General features: G+C 40.1%; 3 protein-coding genes across 3 annotated transcripts; all 3 read right to left on the reverse strand.

Annotated features, from left to right (window-relative positions):
* Positions 1–1,959: 1,959 nt before the first annotated feature.
* Positions 1,960–3,328, reverse strand: LOC136532465 (thioredoxin H-type-like). The gene is made up of 3 exons (XM_066525058.1): positions 3,117–3,328; positions 2,491–2,613; positions 1,960–2,354 (listed from the first exon to the last, which is right to left on the reverse strand). The coding sequence occupies exons 1-3, from the start codon at positions 3,204–3,206 to the stop codon at positions 2,202–2,204; spliced, it is 366 nt and encodes a 121-aa protein (XP_066381155.1). The 5' UTR covers positions 3,207–3,328; the 3' UTR covers positions 1,960–2,201.
* Positions 3,329–6,844: 3,516 nt separating this feature from the next.
* Positions 6,845–7,934, reverse strand: LOC136532457 (thioredoxin H-type-like). The gene is made up of 3 exons (XM_066525050.1): positions 7,770–7,934; positions 7,461–7,586; positions 6,845–7,272 (listed from the first exon to the last, which is right to left on the reverse strand). Exons 1-3 carry the CDS (start codon positions 7,860–7,862, stop codon positions 7,111–7,113), a joined length of 381 nt encoding a protein of 126 aa, XP_066381147.1. The 5' UTR covers positions 7,863–7,934; the 3' UTR covers positions 6,845–7,110.
* A 10,885-nt stretch (positions 7,935–18,819) lies between these two features.
* LOC136532467 (thioredoxin H-type-like) lies at positions 18,820–20,336 on the reverse strand. Its single transcript, XM_066525061.1, has 3 exons — positions 20,158–20,336; positions 19,532–19,654; positions 18,820–18,993 (listed from the first exon to the last, which is right to left on the reverse strand). The coding sequence occupies exons 1-3, from the start codon at positions 20,245–20,247 to the stop codon at positions 18,841–18,843; spliced, it is 366 nt and encodes a 121-aa protein (XP_066381158.1). The 5' UTR covers positions 20,248–20,336; the 3' UTR covers positions 18,820–18,840.
* Between the last annotated feature and the right edge of the window lie 3,187 nt (positions 20,337–23,523).

A 23,523-nucleotide genomic window follows, 5' to 3' on the forward strand; every position in this document is an offset into this window, starting at 1 on the left:
TACATTGTCGGAAAAGGAATTGAACCATAGTCCACACATATTCCCTCATGACTAATTAAGCTATGCTTAGTACTCCCCACATGTAAAGTGATATAATGTTTATTGCAAAGGGAAACTATATATATGAGCCGTGCACTATCCACCATGTACCATTTGAGATATTATTGGAAAGTAAGGGTGGTTGCCGCCATTGCACTCAACGATTTCTTTGTGCGTTAATTAGGATATTGACGTGTTTCTATTGATAACTGCTACTCATATAAAATAAAATGTATGAACCCCAACTAAGGAAGATGCAAATTAAAGAGTAGAAAGTAGAAACCATATATACCTCGGGTGTCAATGAATAATAGGAGTTCGCTGCTATTTTAATTTATTTGTCATCAAGCTGCATTTGTGCACATTATTGTTGGGAAGAAATGACTACTTTACAAATTGAACTTGATATCTAACGCATGTCATCATCCTTGGAACATCATATTCTGTTGGTGCTCTGCAATTGGAACAAGGAATTTGGTATTTGGAGAGGTGTAGCTATCAGTGATCTGAGTTCCACATTCGCATCTAATTTGTACGATCACAGTTACTCGCATTTACGTAATATCTGGAAGCATCAAGCATCCACTGGTGCGGTTTCTCTTATCGTGCAAAATGGGAGGCCCAAGAAAAGCCGCCAGCAAGATACGACGGCACAGGGCATATATGCACTCCGTTTAGTTACTCGTAATCGATTTTGGCCTTGAAAAATACAGCAATAGTGTACTACAAAGCACAATTTTATCATATTATAGGTGGGTAACAAATTCTGTCAAATTTGTGCAAGGATTCATCTATGTTACATTTTTAAAAGAAAAAATGGATTCTATATATCTAGCATAAGCTTCCTCTGTATCCGAAGACGAGCTACTTGCAAGATATAAGAAGACACAGTTTCGCCCAAGAGAACACAAGGCCTAGTAGATGCCTATGTTTACGTGTGCCATACATGGAAATTCATGATCTGTTCTTCAACTTGACAGGGGATGTCTCTTAGTTTCTCTACTCTTAAAATGTTATTTCTAGGTTTATGGACTTGTAGATATCATCGAGATCCAAACGGCTCCTACCGCTCTTAACGATAACGTGGCATGCTGGCTGTGCATTGACGTGACCCCTACATATAAGGTCGGTTCTTCAACTTGGCAAGGGGTGTCACCTAGCTAGGTTCATCTACTCTCAAATGTTATTTCTAGGTCTATGAACTTGGCTTTGTGTATTATCCAGGTCCAAATGGGTCTTAACCCGCTATGTACGCTGACGTGGCACGTTGACTGTGCATTGACATGACCCCTACATGTAAGGCCGGTCTTTCAACTTGGAAAGGGATATTTTAGCACATATGTAGTTTATATTTCATAACAATAGAGATGGATATCTAGATGCAAATTAAAGGGGTTATTTATATTATTTTTATAGCAACATATGTTCTAATTTAGATGAGAACTTAAGGGTTACCGTATTAACTTTTATAAATTATAATCAAAGAGGTGAGTTATTTAAATGCAAAATTAGGATTTATTTTTCAATTATCTTTCACGATGGCAAATGTGAATAATATAGATGCAAATTTAATATGTTAATTTAAATTGTCTTTTATAATGGCTAAAGTGGGTATTTAGACGCACTTTTATATGATTATTTTATTTATTTTTTAATAATGGCATAAAGTGGTGGTAATTGTTAAAAAATAGATCCAATGTCTATTATTAACGATAATTGTTAGAGTCTAGTAAATTAATGACCAGATGCTTATGAATATACGAGAGTTTTTAAGATTTTTTTTTCTTAACACGTATCGTGAGGATTAATGTTACATTAGAGCCGCCAAGTTAATAATAGTAAGCAGATTGTCATCATCATGTATTTCATTGAGTCATAATAATGAAGGCAGAGATGCATCCGGATTGCACAGTCAGAAAGTGTCCATACATATATACTGTATTCATCAGATGGATCGATAAGACAGCCGGTCCAGCACGGGATCGACTCCGAGCTGAACATAGTACACAATCACTTAGACCAAACTGCATGCTGATCGATGATGGCGGTGCCTATACTGCTGCTAAGCGCTAGCTAGTTAGCACGCCATTATTGATTTGTTGGCCCTTATTGACGACACTGGTGATGCTATATATTTGCTGGATTATACATGTACGTCGTCCTTAGGCGGACGCCGAGGCAGGAGTGCCGATGTACTTCTTGATGGCGTCCAGGATCTCATCCTTCTCGGGACCTTCAATGGTCTCCAGCGTCTCGCCGTTCTTGATGAAGACGAAGGTCGGCATCCCGTCGATCTTGTAGAAGTCAGCAACTTCCTGTCGAACCATCGAGGAAACAGCATGATCAGTACATGCATGGGCGGGGTTGAAATCAAACGCACATGCATGCATGCATCATACCAGTACCAATATATATATTGTGGGAGTTTGGGACGACACCGCCGTCGCTCACCTTGAGTTCGAAAACATTAACCTCGAGGAAGACAGCGCTAGGGAACTTCTTGGCCCACTCCGCGTACACCGGGGCAATCTCTAGGCAAAAAGGGCACGAGAGGGACATGAAGTCGATGATCACCTGATGATAAGGGGTAGGCCGGTGAGACAGGTTGATAAAGCTCAATGTCAGAGGCTGTAGAATTGTTGCATCACAAGAACAAGAACTCATCATCATTGTCGGGGGAAAAAAAAGAACAAGAACTCATCCTAATCGTTGAACAGACAGCATACCACGCATGGATTCATGCATGGGAAGCTTGCATACATGTAGTATATTGGCTGCTAACCCTCACACTGGACGCGCTTGCATTGTTCATGTCACAATTGCCGCCTCCAGTTAACCAGTCAGTCAAAATTAAGTTACCGCAAGCTCACACTGATTTCATTTCGATCTGGCAATAATCCCAACACGCGCCCAAACGCGAGCACCTTCAATGCAATTCAGAACAAATTTGGAAACCAGAGACGAATCGTGGAAACCTGAACAGAGCTTTTGCAATTTCGGAAACCAGAGAGACGAATTGAGGAAACCTGAACAGCTTTTCCCAAACAACAATATATCACGGGATGCAGATAGCGTACCAGCTTGCCGGCCTCCTTGCCCTTGGCCATCTGGGCGTCGAACTCATCCTTGGTGTGGCACGCGATCACGGCCCCCTGCGCGGCTGCCATTCCTCTCCCTCTCTTCTTCCGATCCCCGCTCCCCGGTGGGATCAAAAGCTAGCTTCTGATGCTGACTGAGAACTGAGGTTTCTCTCGGGGCCGGGATGGCTTGCGGAGATTATTGCGTTGGTGGCTTCATATGGGGCGCGTGCCTTGCGGCTTTTATAGGCGCAGCGACTGGGAGTGGGAGGGGCGAGCGAGTACGTGTTGGCGCCTGTTGGGTTGCGGCGGGGGAGCTTTGGCGGCGGTCTTCAACTCTCTGCTTGACACGGTGTGCCTGTCGAATTTTTTTAGCGTGTGCTTGGTTGGTTGGATATGCATGGATGGAATGGAGCATACATGGATATCAAGTGTTTGGTTTGGTGGATCATTGGGATCAGAAAATCTCTAGATAGGGAATGTAGCACAAGATGCTGGATTTTCTAGTGTGTACTGACTTAAATTATTATCGACGCGTGTATTATCTCATACTCCCTCATTATTCAAAGATAAAATCGTCTTGGACAGCGAAACGGTCTCTAAAGCATAACTTTGACTCCTTATTTTTATAAAACTATTTATCAAAAAGTGGTATATGTATATTTTTATGAAAGTATTTTTCAAGACAAATCTTTTTATATGATTTTCACATTTCCAAACTCAACAACTTAAAAGTTATTCATGATTTATATTCTCAATGTTTAACCCAAGCCTTGTCCAAAACGACTTTATTTGTGAGTACGAAGGGAGTACTATCAAACGTCCTGGTGCATCCAATTGAATGCGTTTCAGCAAATTGGCACCCAAACGTGGTGCGTGTTTCGACGTCTGAACAACTGTATGTATATTAAATCACAAACACAGTTTGAATTTTGGTGGGAAATATACTAGAGCAAATCTTGGCGTGAAATGTACCAGATGCGGCTAGAGTACAACCATCTCTAAAAATAGATTTGTAGAGACGGCTTCCATTTCCAACCGCATCCGTTGATCGGATAAGTTTAGACCCTTTGTACTTTTTTTATTTTTTTTGCTACTGCACAATATAACTCAGACACTCACAACGCACGCATACTCACCCATATGAATGCATGCACGTAAACCATACCTTTATGAGCATCCTCGAGATTGACGAAGTTATCACAAGTGCCTCGCTTGCGACGAAAACGTCGCTTACTACCGAAAGCACAATGCCGTTAAATCCTAAAATATTCACTCCCACGGGAGTCGAATCCCGGACTTAAGGTGCTATCGAGACTCTTATAACTAATAGGCTACAGGCACTTTCGCCCTTTGTACTTTATCTTATCCCCGTGATCGTATAAGTTTGTAGCAAAGGGGATGTGTATCATGCACTACCCATGCATGGACCATTTTAGATATATTATTTGAAGGTGACACGGTAGCTTGCCATTGCATCCAAAGTCTTCTTTGTAGTAGTAACGAGTTAGGGGTATTGTCGTGTTTTTATTGACAATATACGAACCCCAACTTAATTAAGGAAGATGCAAAGAGTAGAACATACATGTATACATCGGGTGTCAATGAATAGAAGTTTGCTGCTATTTTAGTTTTATCATCAGGCTGCACTTATGCATACATTGTTGGAAAATGAATTGAACCACATAGTGCACGTATATCCCCTTGTGACCAATTAAGTCATGCTTAGACGCTTAGTACACCCCACATATAAAGTGATATCAGTTTATTGCAAAGGGAAACTATATATGAGTCGTGCACTATACCCCCCATGTACCATTTGAGATATTATTGGAAGGTGAGGGTGGTTGCCCAACTTAAGGAAGCTGCAAAGAGTAGAAAGTAGAAAGCATATATACCTCGGGTGTCAATGAATAATAGAAGTTCGCTGCTATTTTAATTTTGTCATCAAGCTGCATTTGTGCACATTATTGTTGGGAAATGACTATTTACAAATTGAACTTGATATCTAACGCATGTCATCATCCTTGGAACATCATATTCTCTACTAGGTGCTCTGCAAGTGGAACAAGGAATTTGGTATTTGGAGAGGTGTAGCTATCAGTGATTTGAGTTCCACATTCGCATCTAATTTGTACAGTCACAGTTACTCACGTGCAATACCTGGAAGCATCAAGCATCCATAGGTGCGGTTTTCTTGTCGTGCAAAATGGGAGGCCCAAGAAAGGCCACCAGTAAGATAAGACGGCACAGGGCATATACATTCTGTTTAGTTACTCATAATTGATATTGGCCTTGAAAAATACAGCAATAGTACTACTTAACACGATTTTATAGTATTATATAGGTGGGTAATAAACAAATTTTGTCAAATTTGTGCAAGGCTTCATCCATGTTACATTTTTTTAAGAAAGAAAAAATGGATCGTGTATTTAGCATAAGCTTCCTCTCTGTATCCGAAGACGGAAGCATGGATGCCCTTTTTTTTCAGAGCTAATTGTTGTATGTTAAGAAAACATAGTTTCGCCCAAGAGAACACAGGGCTGGGTAGATTCCTCTCTCTTTATGTGTGTGATATATGCACTCCCTCCGTCTTAAGTTCTAGATATCAGTCAATTTTTTAGAAAAACCATATAAGTCGCTTTGACTTTTTTGGTTCATCAATTTTACTATGTATCTAGACATATTATTATATTTAGATACATAACAAAATAGATGTATCAAAAGAGTCAAAGCGACTTATAATTTGGAACGGAGGGAGTAGTGTTTTTATAAGATTTATCATGACAAAATGCTACTTGTATAGAAATTGGAATCAAAATTTCACCTTTTATACTGTGCTAATGTTCTATATACTGCTTATATTTGTGACTAGCTAGAGTGAGCACATAATCACTCTAGTCACAAATATAATAATGTCTTAAATGTACAAGCTTTGGTTCTCTCAAAAAGAAAATGTGCAAGCTTTGTGACCCTTAGAAACATTTTTTATCTTATACAATTTTGTCAAAAGTTCTACATTTTTTTCTCATTTTTTAAATATGTATTTGTAATATATCTTTTAGCCACCACATATCACCCTATTTGGATTTATAGGACTAACAACTAGTTGACTATTTGTTAGACCCCAAGGATCTAAATAGGCAGACTAATTGTTAGTCCACTAGTCTATAGATATGAGCTAACATGACTATTTGTTAGTCCTAGTCCATCACTATGCCAAAATCCGCCACTCTAAATTACTCCCCTCGTCCCGAATAGACTTGCCTTTTATGAGAATTTTAGGAACTTGGGACCTTAGTGTGCAATTTGCATGTACCGAAACCGAGACATATATGAGAACCTGAGATAAGTTTAGGGAACCAAACGTGCAATTTGCAAGTTCCACAACCGGGATGAGAACTCGAAACAAGTTTAAGGAGCTAAATGTGCAATTTCAAAAAGTACCAAGACCCAAATGAGAACTCGGGACAAGTTTGAGGACCGCTACTAAAATTTACTCTTTGATTTTATTAATTGTGCATCTTTTATCCACGTCTAGAAACTCTAGGGCTTAACGTCTTTTTATCTTTTATTTAAAGTTTCCTACGTAATGTAACAAAGAGTATTAATATAATTCACTGTCACCGTATATGGCTTAGCTTTATGTGCTGGGGATGAGCCTGGGGCAAAGGATACAAGTAGCTCAGCGTCGTCATCATCATGTGTTTCATTCAGTCATGCTCGTAGAGACATGAAGGCAGACACCCGGATTATTGCAACCCCAGTCAGAAGTATCTCCATACATTCTGTACTCATCAGATCGATAACCGATCCAGCGCGGGAGCCAACATATCGACTCCGAGCTGAACATAAGAGTACACAATAATCACTTATTTAATTAGACGACCAAACTGATCGATAATGGCGGTGCCTCCTGCTAGCTACCACGCCATTCGTTGGCCCTTATTGACGACTGGTGGTAGATGCTATACTTAGTTTGCTATACGTCTCCTTAGGCGGACGATGCAGAGGCTGCAGAAGTGTTGTCGATGAACTCCTTGATGGTGTTGCGGAGTTTATCTGGATAGGCACCAACAAAGCTCTCCAGCGTCAGATCGTCCCTGATGAAGACGAAGGTCGGCGCCGCCTGGATGTTGTTGCTCTTAGCAACTTCCTGTACGTCGTCGAACAAGGAAACACACCTAGCATGATCAGCATACGACGACGACATGATCGATCATGGGGCCGGGTACCCGGGTTGAATTGAAACCAAATGCATGCACATGATTTGGTGAATTAATTAATTAATCACCTAAATATATTGGCTATTATTGGGACGACACCGACACCGTACGTACTCACCTTCAGTTCGAGAATGTCGACCTTGAGGAAGACACCTTTAGTAGGGTACTCCTTGGCGCACGCCGCGAACACCGGGGCTATCTCTTGGCAAGCACCGCACGTGGGGGACATGAAGTCGATCACCACCTGATCGATCGACGCCGGGGTAGAGGACATGAAACAGGTTGCTGACAAATTAGTAAGCTCAATGCTAGAAAGAATTGTTAGTAGTAACAAGAACAGGAACAAAAAACTCATCGTTGAACAGACAGCGCGGGCATATCATCGAGAAAATTAAATTACAGGGAGACAGATCGATGGCGTACGTACCAGCTTGCCGGCCTCGTTGCCCTTGGCCAACTGGGCGTCGAACTCCTCCTTGGTGTGGCACGCGATCACGGTCCCCTCCGCCGCGCCCGCCATTCCTCTCGCTGTCTTCTTCCTCGCTGGGATCGAAAGCTAGCTTCTGATGCTGACTAAGGTTTTCTCTCGGCGGCTGGCTGGTGGCCTAGTGGCCTAACCTGGGGCGCGAGCCGCGGCTTTTATAGGCGCAGCAACGTGTGGGGTCGAGGGAGCTTGGGCGTCGGCTCCGATCCCGGCCCGGTGCTATTCGTATTCCGGGGTCTTGAGCTCCATCTCTACATACGGTGTCACGATGGGGGTGGTTCAACCTTGGATCTCGAACCGTAACTGATCCATCGACCCATTTGCTGTGTACCGCGGTGCACCAATTGATAGTATGGGTTGGTTGATTACTTAGACAAGAGCACGATGAGGTTAGAGCAAGGCTAATAATACAGTCGGCTTGCTGGCTATAAGGTTTCTTGCAGCATTTTCTCAGCCCACTCATATAGTAGTTAGCTATTTACAGTTAATACATGACCCACTTGTCTCTCTCACAGACTTTCTTGGTTCTTGTGCCCAAGCCCGGCTGTAAGCTTACAGCCCGCTTCTCCTCTCTCTCCTCCCCTCTCTCCTCTACCTCAGTATTTAGTCGGCTTACAGCCTGCTATTATATTTGCTCTTACTGCTTCTCGTTGGTTGCTTGCTTAAACAAGAGCACTGCTTGCTTGCTACCGGCTACCGTTTTGTACAATTTTTTTTTTTATAAAACATCAAATACGACTCTGCACAAAAGTTGCAACATCAAGCTATAAGAGCATGCATAAGATTTCCACATAAAGAACATGAATCAGTAACCGCATCAAAGTTTTACAAAGGCAAAAAACTTACATATGACACTTCTTCGCCAAGTGGAGATATCAAGTAACATACGTACAGTTCGCTCATTCAAACATACAGACCAAGGGAGATTTCAAACATACGTACAGGTTTCTCAGTGCATCATTCAAACAGAGGAATAAGGAATATTAAAAGGTTCCATCTAATATACGGCATAAATAAAAATGAAACACATAGACCACCTCTCCCTGAATCTTCAAGCTTCTTTCAGTCAACTCTAACAGAAAACTAACAAAAAAAAAAAAGAACAGCTGCCCCTACTTCCTACATCTTCTGCTTCCTTCAACACTGCTTCAATGTACAGACCCTTCACCTGCTTCAATCCTGCTCCGGTTTAGTCTTTCTTCTCTGATCTGTGGTGTATTAAGCGCATGAAAGTGCTAGGTGTATTTGTTAAACCAAATGGTATTACTAACCACTCATACAACCCGAATTTGGTTTTAAACGCAGTTTTCCATTCGTCTCCAAGTTTCATACTAATTTGATGGTAGCCACTTCGCAAGTCAATCTTGGTGAAAATTATAGAACCACACAACTCATCAAGCATGTCGTCTAGCCTATAAATAGGATGACGATACCGAATAGTAATATTATTGATGGCTCTACAATCAACACACATACGCCAAGTTCCATCTTTCTTAGGAACCAAAAGTACAAGAACGACACAAGGACTAAGGCTTTCACGTACATACCCGCGGTCCAAAAGGTCTTGGACTTGCCGCTGAATTTCCTTAGTCTCCTCAAGATTGGTTCGATAGGCAACACGGTTGGGCAGGGTTGCTCATTAACGTTGATCATTTGGTTTTTCATCACACATTCTCCACGGAAAATCCACCGTCAAGCAAAAAATTCATTTAAACTGTAGAAAATATGAAGTCACAATTATTACAAAAAAAAATCTGAAGTCACAATTATTACATAATAGGTCTAATACATCACCATATCAAGCCGGGACTAAAACAATTTTTTCACATCAGATGCATTGCTTTTGCTTTTTGCTTTGTGCGACATGGAAATCCCACCATCAAACACAAATTTAATCTGAACATAGAAAAAAAGAAATACCTAATAAACATCTCTGAATTCACAATTATTACATAATACCTCTAATACACACTATTAATAAACATCACTATATATATCAAGTGGGCACAGTAGTGAACTTCTTCTTAACATATATCCCTTGGTTATGATCGCGTCGTAACCTTGGAGTGTCCTCATCATTTAGCTGGATGCTTGGGTCTTTGTTCACTGTGAAGGATGGAATTCGGTCATCATTTTCATAATCTTCTGATATGTCTGACTTGTCTTCAATTCTGACGATGTTTCTTTTCCCTAAAATAACTATGTGGCATTTTGGCTCATTGATTGGGTCGTTGTTGTTTTTTCCTCTCTTCGGTTTTGTAGACATGTCCTTGACATAGAACATCTGATTCACATCCTTGGCAAGGACGAACGGTTCGTCTTTGTACCCAATATTGTTGAGGTCCACGATTGTCATTCCATACTAGTTGTCGACTGCTACCCCGCCTCCAGCATTTACCCATTGGCACTTGAACAAAGATACCTTAAAAGTAGGTGCATAGTTTAGTTCCCATATCTCCTCTATGCGACCATAATAAGTTTGCTTATTTTCATTTGGGTCAGTGGCATCTATGCGGACACCACTGTTTTGGTTGGTGCTCTTTTTATCTTGGGCTACTGTGTAAAATGTATTCCCATTTATCTCGTACCCTTTGTATGTGAGGATATGCCACGATGGCTGCCTAGCCAACAAATACAATTGCTCATCAATACTCTCATCACCCTGACATTCTTTTCGCAACCAGTCGCTGAAAGTTTCCATGTGCTGACGCGTAATCCAAGCTTCAGACTTCCCTGGAAACTCGGATCGGAGCAACTCTTTATATGTCTCGATATACGGATCCACCAAGGAGGAGTTTTGTAGAACTATGTAGTGTGCTTTATTAAAATAATTGTCTTACGTACCAATATATGGTTTCTTCCCTAGTGTCCCCTTTCCACTTAGTCTCCCCTCGTGTCGCGATTCAGGAACACCAATCAGGTCAAGGTCGGGAATAAAGTCAACACAAAACTCAATAACCTCCTCTGTTCCATAGCCCTTGGCGATGCTTCCTTCTGACCGAGCACGGTTGTGAACATATTTCTTTAGAACTCCCATAAACCTCTCAAAAGGGAACATGTTGTGTAGGAACACAGGACCGAGAATGCTAATCTCCTTGACCAGGTGAACTAGGAGGTGTGTCATGATATTAAAGAAGGAAGGAGGGAACACCAACTCAAAGCTGACAAGACATTGAACCATATCATTCTATAGTTTAGCTAGATCCATTGGATGGATTGCCTTCTGAGAAATTGCATTGAGGAATGCACATAGCTTCATGGTGGCTAGACATACATTTGGAGGTAGAATTTCTCTTAATGCAACTGGAAGCAATTGCGTCATGAGCACGTGGCAGTCATGGGACTTTAAGTTTAGAAATTTCTTCTCTGGCACATTTATTATACCCTTTATATTCGAGGAGAATCCAGTTGGTACCTTGATGCTTGCTAGGCATTCAAACATGTTTTTCTTCTCTTCTTTGCTAAGAGTGTAGCTGACAAGACTTAAGTAATAGCGTCAGTCATCTGTCTTCTCCAGATGCAGGTTGTCTCGTTTTTTCAAACACCGCAGGTCCTGTCGTGCTTTAAGTGTGTCCTTAGGCTTCCCATACACACCCATGAAGCCTAGAAGGTTCACACAAAGATTCTTCGTCAGGTGCATCACGTCGATCGCGCTATGGACCTCTAGGACTCACCAATAGGATATCTCTCAAAATATGGACTTCTTCTTCCACATGGGTGCGTGACCGTCGGCATCGTTCAGAACATGTTCACTGCCATGTGCCTTTCCAAATACTACTTTCACATCCTTGACCATATTGAGTACATCCTCACCAGTTTGGTTGCCCGGCTTGGTCTGGTGGTCTGCCTTACCTTAAAAATGCTTGCATTTCTTTCTTAGGGGGTGTTTCGCAGGAAGAAATCGACGATGGCCAAGGTACACGACCTTTCAATATTTTTTCAAGAATATACCTTTAATGTCATCGAAACAGTGCGTGCATGCATTATATCCCTTGTTTGATTGTCCTGAAAGATTACTTAGAGCAATCAATCATTGATTGTTATGAACAACAATACTCACAGGTCAAAGTGCTCCTGTTTGTGCTCATCCCACACACGTACATCTGGTCTGTTCCACAAAAGTAGAAGTTCTCCAACTAGTGGCCTCAGGTACACATCGATGTCGTTGCTAGGTTGCCTTGGGCCTTGGATGAGCACTGGCATCATAATAAACTTACGCTTCATGCATAACCAGGGAGGAAAGTTGTAGATACATAGAGTAATAGACCAAGTGCTATGACTACTGCTCTGCTCCCCGAAAGGATTCATACCATCCGTACTTAAAGGAAACCTTAAGTTTCTTGCGTCATTTGCAAACTCCGGAAATTCTCTATCGATTGCTCTCCACTGGGACCCATCAGCAGGGTGTCTCAACATATTGTCTACCTTACGGTCTTCTTTGTGCCATCGCAACAACTTTGAATGGTCTTTGTTTCTGAACAGACGTTTCAAGCGTGGTATTATAGGAGCATACCACATAATCTTGGCAGGGATTTTCTTCATGGGACATTCACCCTCAACATCATCAGGGTCATCTCGCCTGATCTTATCTCGCGATGCATGACATATCGGGCATGCATCTAACTTCTCGTACCCCTCGCCACGATAGAGGATGCAGTCATTAGGACATGCATGTATCTTCTAGATTTCTAATTCCAAAGGGCAGACTACCTGTTTTGCTTCATACGTAGTGGCGGGCAATTCGTTATCCTTCGGAAGCATCTTCTTTTGGATTTTCAGTAACTCCCCAAATCCCTTGTTAGATACACCATTCTTTGCCTTTCATTGCAGCAATTCCAGTGTGGTACCCAACTTTTTCTGCCCCGCATCACAAGTTGTGTATAGCCATTTCTTGTGATCCTCTAGCATGCGCTCGAACTTGATCTTCTTCTTTTCACTTTCACATTCTCTTTGTGTGTCACGAATGGCTTGACCAAGATCATCAGCGGGCTCATCTTCTGCCCCTACCTCTTCTTCAGCTTCCCCCATTGCAGTATCATTGAAGGCACCATATTCAGCAATAATGTCATCATCGTTCCATTGTTCTTCTTCACCTTCTTCCATTATAATCCCGGTTTCTTCGTGCTTCGTCCAACAAATATAGTTTGGCATGAAACCCGACTTCAACAAGTGCGAATGAAGACTCCTTGAGTTAGCATATTCCTTTAAATTCTTACATATGGCATATGGGCAGCACATGAAACCATCGTGTTTGTTTGCCTCGGCCACACGTAAGAAAGAATGCACGCCCTCAATGAACTCTTGGGAGCAGCGATCAGCATTGTACATCCAATGCCGGCTCATCTACATTACATGACATACATACCATATTAAAACCTAGAACATAATTAGTTAATTATATGACATGCATGCCACCACACAAGGTATTAATTTATGAAAGTCTCAGTACAATGTAGACAATCCCAACTACCACTAAAAAAACTAAAGCTAAAATGCACTTCAGCAGCATAAGGATTTTGCGACCAATCTCAACTAAAACAGACAGATCATGCATTTGTTCAACATCTATGGGCTTCTTCCGTAGGATCACTGCCTCATCAGCCACCGTAGCCGCCTGTGCAAGAGAGTTTTACACGTGTTCAACATACTCTTCCTCCCAGTACCAGCCTGAACATCCAGTGCCATCCCACTGAAATTAAAACAAAAAATTAGAACTTTAATCACAATCATCATGAAAATAAGTATAAATTAACCATAATCATCAAATGCGATAAAATAACTCACATTGCGATCCGGACACTTGTAGAAGATATGGCCCTTGTTGGGACACTCCTTCCTCACCCGGTACTCCATAACAATCTTCTCCTCATACTTGCCGCATGCAATGAGAGGGAGGTCCGGCCTCAGTCGCTTTGGAACCTGATGAGAGGTCGAGGACCCGGAAGCAGTTGCCATCTACTCTCTATACTCATTTTTAATATAATATAAATTTCTCATTTTATAAACAAATAAAATTAAAAAAAACTCTAAAATTCTCTATATCTCTAAACCATGAAGTGTGCTATGCATGCTAGAAATGAAAGCTGAATACTAGTTTTGAATAACTACTTTAACCTTCCTTCATCTAAATATGCAAACTTTAAAGTGATTTTGAGCTTAAATGGCTTACAAATAAAAAAAATCCACCATAAAAAAACCACATATATCTAGTCCACAAAATAAGATATGCTACTGATGAAACATGAGAGTATAAAGTTGGTAACCTTTAGAACTGAAGAATCGATGGAGGAATCGAAGAAATCTTGTGATTACCGGCGATGAGGAAGAAGAGAGGCCGGCGATGAAGCAAGAACACTGAGGTCGAAGTGGCTCGGGCTCGGGGAGAAAGAAGGGGTATATAGGAGGGGACCTTTAGTCCCGGTTAGAGACACCAACCGGGACTAAATGTCTCTTTCTAGTCCCGGACGGAGCCTCCAGTCGGGAGTAGACTTTTACTCCCGGTTGGAGGGACCAACCGGGAGTAAAAGTTAACCTTTAGTCCCGGTTGATAGCTCCAACCGGGACTAAAGGTCCCCTGCAGCAAAAGCATGCCGCAGTAGCCGTTGGGCAGGGACCTTTAGTCCCGGTTGAAGCTACCAACCGGGACTAAAGGTTCTCTAGTCCCGAGCGCGAAAAATACCGGGACTAAAGTCAAATTTCGAAGTGGATCAAAAGTCGTTTCTGTACTAGTGTATTGACATGTTTCTATTGATAACTGCTACTCATATAAAATAAAATGTATGAACCCCAACTAAGGAAGATGCAAATTAAAGAGTAGAAAGTAGAAACCATATATACCTCGGGTGTCAATGAATAATAGGAGTTCGCTGCTATTTTAATTTTGTCATCAAGCTGCATTTGTGCACATTATTGTTGGGAAGAAATGACTACTTTACAAATTGAACTTGATATCTAACGCATGTCATCATCCTTGGAACATCATATTCTGTTGGTGCTCTGCAATTGGAACAAGGAATTTGGTATTTGGAGAGGTGTAGCTATCAGTACGTGATCTGAGTTCCACATTCGCATCTAATTTGTACGATCACAGTTACTCGCATTTACGTAATATCTGGAAGCATCAAGCATCCACTGGTGCGGTTTCTCTTATCGTGCAAAATGGGAGGCCCAAGAAAAGCCACCAGTAAGATACGACGGCACAGGGCATATATGCACTCCGTTTAGTTACTCGTAATCGATTTTGGCCTTGAAAAATACAGCAATAGTGTACTACAAAGCACAATTTTATCATATTATAGGTGGGTAACAAATTCTGTCAAATTTGTGCAAGGATTCATCTATGTTACATTTTTAAAAGAAAAAATGGATTCTATATCTGGCATAAGCTTCCTCTGTATCCGAAGACGAACTACTTGCATGATAAGAAGACACAGTTTCGCCCAAGAGAACACAAGGCCTAGTAGATGCCTATGTTTACGTGTGCCATACATGGAAATTCATGATATGTTCTTCAACTTGACAGGGGATGTCTCTTAGTTTCTCTACTCTTAAAATGTTATTTCTAGGTTTATGAACTTGTAGATATCATCGAGATCCAAACGGCTCCTACCGCTCTTAACGATAACGTGGCATGCTGGCTGTGCATTGACGTGACCTCTACATATAAGGTCGGTTCAACTTAGTAAGGGGTGTCACCTAGCTAGGTCCATCTACTCTCAAATGTTATTTCTAGGTCTATGAACTTGGCTTTGTGTATTATCTAGGTCCAAACGGGTCTTAACCCGCTATGTACGTTGACGTGGCACGTTGACTGTGCATTGACATGACCCCTACATGTAAGGCCGGTCTTTCAACTTGGCAAGGGATATTTTAGCACATATGTAGTTTATATTTCATAACAATAGAGATGGATATCTAGATGCAAATTAAATTAAGGGGTTATTTATATTATTTTTATAGCAACATATGTGCTAATTTAGATGAGAACTTAAGGGTTACCGTATTATCTTTTATAAATCATAATCAAAGAGGTGAGTTATTTAAATGCAAACTTAGGGTTTATTTTTAAATTATCTTTCACAATGGCAAATGTGAATAATATAGATGCAAATTTAATATGTTAATTTAAATTGTCTTTTATAATGGCTGAAGTGGGTATTTAGACGCAATTTTATATGATTATTTTATTTATTTTTCATAATGACATAAAGTGGTGGTAATTGTTAAAAAATAGATCCAATGGTTATTATTAACGATAATTGTTAGAGTCTAGTAAATTAATGACCAGATGCTTATGAATATACGAGAGTTTTTAAGATTTTTTTCTTAACACGTATCGTGAGGATTAATGTTACATTAGAGCCGCCAATTAATAATAGTAAGCAGATTGTCATCATCATGTATTTCATTCCGTCATAATTAATAATGAAGGCAGAGATGCATCCGGATTGCAACCCCAGTCAGAAAGTGTCCATACATATATACTGTATTATATTCATCAGATCGATCGATAAGACAACCGGATCGACTCCAAGCTGAACATAGTACACAATCACTTAGACCAAACTGCATGCTGATCGATGATGGCGGTGCCTATACTGCTGCTAAGTGCTAGCTAGTTAGCACGCCATTATTGATTTGTTGGCCCTTATTGACACTACCAGACTCAGTGAATTTGGGGCACTCGGCAAAGCCCAATTTGCACTCGGCAAAGGCTTTGCCGAGTGCTGCACTCGGCAAAGACCACTCGGTAAAAAATGAGTCGGCAAAGACGCCTTTGCCGAGTGTCTTTTGTCGGACACTCGGCAAAGCCTTTGTCGAGTGCCCGACACTCGGCAAAGTTGGAACCGAAAACCCCCCCGAAAAAATAGGAATTTTTACCCAAAAAAAATGAATTTTTTTTAATTGGTGGAGGCCCCCACTGGTCAGCACCCATCCATCTCTGGCTTTTTTCGCGTAAATTTCACAGCTACGCGGCCGACGGGATTTGAACCCGAGACCTCCCGCTGCACACAAATCTCCTCTACCACTACACCACAATGTCACTTGTGTCTGGATTCCGTTTTAGTTCCTAATATATTATACTAAACCGAGTGTAAATTGTTTGTTTGAGGCCCTAAACAAATTCAAATAAAAAAAGTTGTGAACTACAAAGTTTCATAACTTTTCGAGATCTACACTTTTAGTTTAGGAAGTTTTTCCATTCGAGGTCGTTTACAAAATTTGAATTTTAAAATTTGGAAATTCAAACGTAGTTTTGTATGACAAGATGTTTTCAAATCAAAAAGTTGCCAACTACAATGTTTCATAACTTTTCGAGATCTACAGAGTTTATTTTGGTTGTTTTTCCATCCGAGGTCGTTTATAAAATTTGAATTTTAAAATTTTGAAATTCAAACGCAGTTTTGCATGACAAGATGTTTTCAAATCAAAAAGTTGCCAACTACAATGTTTCATAACTTTTGGAGATCTACAATTTTGATTTAGGAAGTTTTTCCATCCAAGGTATTTTGAAAAATTCAAATTTTAAAATTTTCAAATTCAAACGTCGTTTTTGCATGACAAAATGATTTCAAATCAAAATGTTGTCAACTACAAAATTTCATAACTTCTCAAGATCTACAAAGTTTATTTTGGTCATTTGTTCATCCGACATAGTGGTAGTAACATTGTTCACAAATCATATATATCTCTCTTCTACTTTCATGAAACTAATATGAGAGATATGAGAGATGTATATTTTATGAACAACATTATTGTCGCTTTGTCAAATGAAGAAATGATCAAAATAAACTTTGTAGATCTTGAGAAGTTATACAACTTTGTAGTTGAAAAGTTTTTCATTTGAATTAATTTAGGGCCTCAAAAATTGATTCGAAAAACTGATTTACCGAGGGCAAAAAAAAACGCACACGGCAAAATGCCGCTTTGCCGAGTGCCAAAACATAGGCACTCGGCAAAATACGGCTTTGCCGAGTGCCAGAAAAAAGGCACTCGGCAAACTGAGAGTAAATTGCTTGTTTGAGGCCCTAAATGAATTCAAATCAAAAAGTGGTCAACTACAAAGTTTCATAACTTTTTGAGATCTACAATTTTCATTTAGTAAGTTTTTCCATCCGAGGTCGTTTGAAAAATTTGAATTTTAAATTTGAGAGATTCAAACGTAGTTTTGCATGATAAGATGATTTCAAATCAAAAGGTTGTCAACTACATAGTTTCATAACTTTTGGAGATCTACAATTTTCATTTAGGAAGTTTTTCCATCCGAGGTCGTTTGAAAAATTCAAATTTTAAAATTTTCAAATTCAAACGTCGTTTTTGCATGACAAGATGATTTCAAATCAAAATGTTGCCAACTACAAAATTTCATAACTTATCAAGATCTACAAAGTTTATTTTGGTCATTTGTTTATCCGACATAGTGGTAGTAACATTGTTCACAAATCTTATATATCTGTCTTCTACTTTCATGAAACTAATATGAGAGATATGAGAGATGTAGATTTTATGAACAACGTTATTGTCGCTTTGTCAAATGAACAAATGACCAAAATAAACTTTGTAGATCTTGAGAAGTTATACAACTTTATAGTTGAAAAGTTTTTCAATTGAATTCATTTAAGGCCTCAAAAATTGTTTCGAAAAACTGATTTGCCGAGGGCCAACAAAATGCACACGGCAAAAAGCCTCTTTGCCGAGTGCCAAAACAAAGGCACTCGGCAAAATACATCTTTGCCGAGTGCCAGAAAAAAACACTCGGCAAAGACGTATTTTGTCGTGTGCCAAAAAATAGCACTCGGCAAAATACATCTTTGCCGAGTGCCAGAAAAAAAACACTCGGCAAAGACGTATTTTGCCGTGTGTTTTTGTTTGCCGAGTGTATTTTATTTGGCACTCGGAAAACACGGTCTTTGCCGAGTGCCCGATAGAATACACTCGGCAAATCGCTGGTTTCCGGTAGTGTGACGACACTGGTGATGCTATATATTTGCTGGATTATACATGTACGTCGTCCTTAGGCGGACGCCGAGGCAGGAATGCCGATGTACTTCTTGATGGCGTCCAGGATCTCATCCTTCTCGGGACCTTCAATGGTCTCCAGCGTCTCGCCGTTCTTGATGAAGACGAAGGTCGGCATCCCGTCGATCTTGTAGAAGTCAGCAACTTCCTGTCGAACCATCGAGGAAACAGCATGATCAGTAGATGCATGGGCGGGGTTGAAATCAAACGCACATGCATGCATGCATCATACCAGTACCAATATATATATATATATATATATATATATATATATATATATATATATATATATATATATATATATATATATATATATATATATATATATATAGGGAGAGGCTATTCAATAGCCGGCTACAAAATAAGTTATTCTGTAGCCACCTCCATTTACTATAATTTTATATACTAATTTACCATAATGTCAATACATATTTACGATAGTTGGGTTACTATAACACATGTGGATATTTACCATAACATTATATTAAACCACTTAGTAAGGAGTTATTATAATCTCATAAATTAACATAGTAATTATCATAACTCAAAGTGGCTACAGAATAAGTTATTCTGTAGCCAGCTACAGGATAGTAGTTCTATATATATATATATATATATATATATATATATATATATATATATATATATATATTGTGGGAGTTTGGGACGACACCGCCGTCGCTCACCTTGAGTTCGAAAACATTAACCTCGAGGAAGACAGCGCTAGGGAACTTCTTGGCCCACTCCGCGTACACCGGGGCAATCTCTAGGCAAAAAGGGCACGAGGGGGACATGAAGTCGATGATCACCTGATGATAAGGGGTAGGCCGGTGAGACAGGTTGATAAAGCTCAATGTCAGAGGCTGTAGAATTGTTGCATCACAAGAACAAGAACTCATCATCATTGTCGGGGGGAAAAAAAGAACAAGAACTCGTCCTAATCGTTGAACAGACAGCATACCATGCATGGATTCATGCATGGGAACCTTGCATACATGTAGTATATTGGCTGCTAACCCTCACACTGGACGCGCATGCATGATTCATGTCACAATTGCCGCCTCCAGTTAACCAGTCAGTCAAAATTAAGTTACCGCAAGCTCACACTGATTTCATTTCGATCTGGCAATAATCCCAACACGCGCCCAAACGCGAGCACCTTCGATGCAATTCAGAACAAATTTGGAAACCAGAGACGAATCGTGGAAACCTGAACAGAGCTTTTGCAATTTCGGAAACCAGAGAGACGAATTGAGGAAACCTGAACAGCTTTTCCCAAACAACAATATATCACGGGATGCAGATGGCGTACCAGCTTGCCGGCCTCCTTGCCCTTGGCCATCTGGGCGTCGAACTCATCCTTGGTGTGGCACGCGATCACGGCCCCCTGCGCGGCTGCCATTCCTCTCCCTCTCTTCTTCCGATCCCCGCTCCCCGGTGGGATCAAAAGCTAGCTTCTGATGCTGACTGAGAACTGAGGTTTCTCTCGGGGCCGGGATGCATGGCTTGCGGAGATTATTGCGTTGGTGGCTTCATGTGGGGTGCGTGCCTTGCGGCTTTTATAGGCGCAGCGACTGGGAGTGGGAGGGGGCGAGCGAGTACGTGTTGGCGCCTGTTGGGTTGCGGCGGGGGAGCTTTGGCGGCGGTCTTCAACTCTCTGCTTGACACGGGTGCTTTTTTAGCGTGTGCTTGGTTGGTTGGATATGCATGGATGGAATGGAGCATACATGGATATCAAGTGTTTGGTTTGGTGGATCACTGGGATTAGAAAATCTCTAGATAGGGAATATAGCACAAGATGCTGGATTTCCTAGTGTGTACTGACTTAAATTATTATCGACGCGTGTATTATCTCATACTCCCTCATTATTTAAAAATAAAGTCATTTTGGACAGTGAAACGGTCTCCAAAGCATAACTTTGACTCCATATCTTTATAAAACTATTTATCAAAAAGTGGTATATGTATATTTTTATGAAAGTATTTTTCAAGACAAATCTTTTTATATGATTTTCACATTTCCAAACTCTAACAACTTAAAAGTTATTCATGATTTATATTCTCAATGTTTGACCAAGCCTTGTCCAAAACGACTTTATTTATGAGTACGAAGGGAGTACTATCAAACGTCCTCGTGAACGCGTTTCAGCACATTGGCACCCAAACGTGGTGTGTGTTTCGACGTTTGAACAACTGTCTGTATATTAAATCACAAACACAGTTTGAATTTTGGTGGGAAATATACTAGAGCAAATCTTGGCGTGAAATGTACCCGAGGCGGCTAGAGTACAACCATCTCTAAAAATAGATTTGTAGAGACGGCTTCTATTTCCAACCGCATCCGTTGATTGTATAAGTTTGAACCCTTTGTACTTTTACTATTTTTTTGCTACTGCACAATATAACTCAGACACTCACAACGCACGCACACTCACCCCTATGAATACATGCACGCAAATCCTACCTCTATGAGCATCCTCGAGATTAACGAAGTCACCATAAGTGCCTCGCTTACGACGAAAACGTTGCTTACCACTGAAAGCACAACGCCGTTAAATCCTGGAATATTCACTCTCACGGGAGTCGAATCCAGGATTTAAAGTGCTACTGATACTCTTATAACTAATAGGCTACATGCACTTTTGCCCTTTGTACTTTATCTTATCCCCGTGATCGTATAAGTTTGTAGCAAAGGGGAAGTATCGTGCACTACGTACCCATGCATGGATCATTTTAGATATATTATTTGAAGGTGACACGGTAGCTTGCCATTGCATCCAAAGTCTTCTTTGTAGTAGTAACGTGTTAGGGTATTGTCGTGTTTTTATTGATAATATACGAACCCCAACTTAATTAAGGAAGATGCAAAGAGTAGAACATACATGTATACATCGGGTGTCAATGAATAGAAGTTTGCTGCTATTTTAGTTTTATCATCAAGCTGCACTTATGCATACATTGTTGGAAAATGAGTTGAACCACATAGTGCACATATATCTCCCCTTGTGACCAATTAAGTCATGCTTAGACGCTTAGTACACCCCACATATAAAGTAATATCAGTTTATTGCAAAGGGAAACTGTATATGATATGAGTCGTGCACTATACCCACCATGTACCATTTGAGATATTATTGGAAGGTGAGGGTGGTTGCCATTGCCACCCAACGATTACTTTGTACAGTAGTGTAGTATAGCGCGTCCCGTGTTTCTTTGATAACTGCTACTCATATAAAATAAAATGTATGGACCCCAACTTCAGGAAGCGTGCTGTAAAGAGTAGAAAGTAGAAACCATATATACCTCGGGTGTCAATGAATAATAGAAGTTCGCTGCTATTTCAATTTTGTCATCAAGCTGCATTTGTGCACATTATTGTTGGGAAATGACTATTTACAAATTGAACTTGATATCTAACGCATGTCATCATCCTTGGAACATCATATTCTCTACTAGGTGCTCTGCAAGTGGAACAAGGAATTTGGTATTTGGAGAGGTGTAGCTATCAGTGATTTGAGTTCCACATTCGCATCTAATTTGTACAGCAGTTACTCACGTGTAATACCTGGAAGCATCAAGCATCCATAGGTGCGGTTTTCTTGTCGTGCAAAATGGGAGGCCCAAGAAAGGCCACCAGTAAGATAAGACGGCACAGGGCATATACATTCTGTTTAGTTACTCATAATTGATATTGGCCTTGAAAAATACAGCAATAGTACTACTTAACACAATTTTATAGTATTATATAGGTGGGTAAACAAATTTTGTCAAATTTGTGCAAGGCTTCATCTATGTTACATTTTTTAAGAAAAAAAATGGATCGTGTATCTAGCATAAGCTTCCTCTCTGTATCCGAAGACGGAAGCATGGATGCTCTTTTTTTCAGAGCTAATTGTTGTATGTTAAGAAAACATAGTTTCGCCCAAGAGAACACAGGGCTGGGTAGATTCCTCTCTCTTTATGTGTGTGATAATGCACTCCCTCCGTCCTAAGTTCTTGATATCAGTAAATTTTTTAGAAAAACCGTATAAGTCGCTTTGACTTTTTTGGTTCATCAATTTTACTATGTATCTAGACATATTATTATATCTAGATACGTAGCAAAATAGATGTACCAAAAAAAAGTCAAAGCGACTTATAATTTGGAACGGAGGGAGTAGTGTTTTTTATAATATTTATCATGACAAAATGCTACTTGTAAAGAAATTGGAATCAAAATTTCACCTTTTATACTGTGCTAATGTTCTATATACTGCTTATATTTGTGACTACCTAGAGTGAGCACATAATCACTCTAGTCACAAATATAATAATGTCTTAAATGTACAAGCTTTGGTTCTCTAAAAAAATGTGCAAGCTTTGTGACCCTTAGAAACATTTTTTATCTTATACAATTTTGTCAAAAGTTCTACATTTTTTCTCATTTTTTAAATATGTATATGTAATATATCTTTTAGCCATCACATATCACCCTATTTGGATTTATAGGACTAACAACTAGTTGACTATTTGTTAGACCCCAAGGATCCAAATAGGCAGACTAATTGTTAGTCCACTAGTCTATAGATATGAACTAACATGACTATTTGTTAGTCCTAGTCCATCACTATGTCAAAATCCGCCACTCTAAATTACTCCCCTCATCCCGAATGGACTTGCCTTTTATGAGAATTTTAGG

Source organism: Miscanthus floridulus, unplaced genomic scaffold (genome assembly GCF_019320115.1).
Source record: "Miscanthus floridulus cultivar M001 unplaced genomic scaffold, ASM1932011v1 fs_626_4_5, whole genome shotgun sequence".
Lineage (NCBI taxonomy): Eukaryota > Viridiplantae > Streptophyta > Magnoliopsida > Poales > Poaceae > Miscanthus > Miscanthus floridulus.

Excerpts from the sequence above, each read along its gene's own strand:
- LOC136532467 (XM_066525061.1), bottom strand. The coding sequence starts at position 20,247 with ATGGCAGCCGCGCAGGGGGCCGTGATCGCGTGCCACACCAAGGATGAG. Across the intron at positions 19,655-20,157 it reads GCAAGGAGGCCGGCAAGCTG|GTGATCATCGACTTCATGTC; the intron begins GTACGCCATCTG and ends CCTTATCATCAG. Across the intron at positions 18,994-19,531 it reads TTAATGTTTTCGAACTCAAG|GAAGTTGCTGACTTCTACAA; the intron begins GTGAGCGACGGC and ends ATGGTTCGACAG.
- LOC136532465 (XM_066525058.1), bottom strand. The coding sequence starts at position 3,206 with ATGGCAGCCGCGCAGGGGGCCGTGATCGCGTGCCACACCAAGGATGAG. Across the intron at positions 2,614-3,116 it reads GCAAGGAGGCCGGCAAGCTG|GTGATCATCGACTTCATGTC; the intron begins GTACGCTATCTG and ends CCTTATCATCAG. Across the intron at positions 2,355-2,490 it reads TTAATGTTTTCGAACTCAAG|GAAGTTGCTGACTTCTACAA; the intron begins GTGAGCGACGGC and ends ATGGTTCGACAG.
- LOC136532457 (XM_066525050.1), bottom strand. The coding sequence starts at position 7,862 with ATGGCGGGCGCGGCGGAGGGGACCGTGATCGCGTGCCACACCAAGGAG. Across the intron at positions 7,587-7,769 it reads GCAACGAGGCCGGCAAGCTG|GTGGTGATCGACTTCATGTC; the intron begins GTACGTACGCCA and ends TCGATCGATCAG. Across the intron at positions 7,273-7,460 it reads TCGACATTCTCGAACTGAAG|GAAGTTGCTAAGAGCAACAA; the intron begins GTGAGTACGTAC and ends GACGACGTACAG.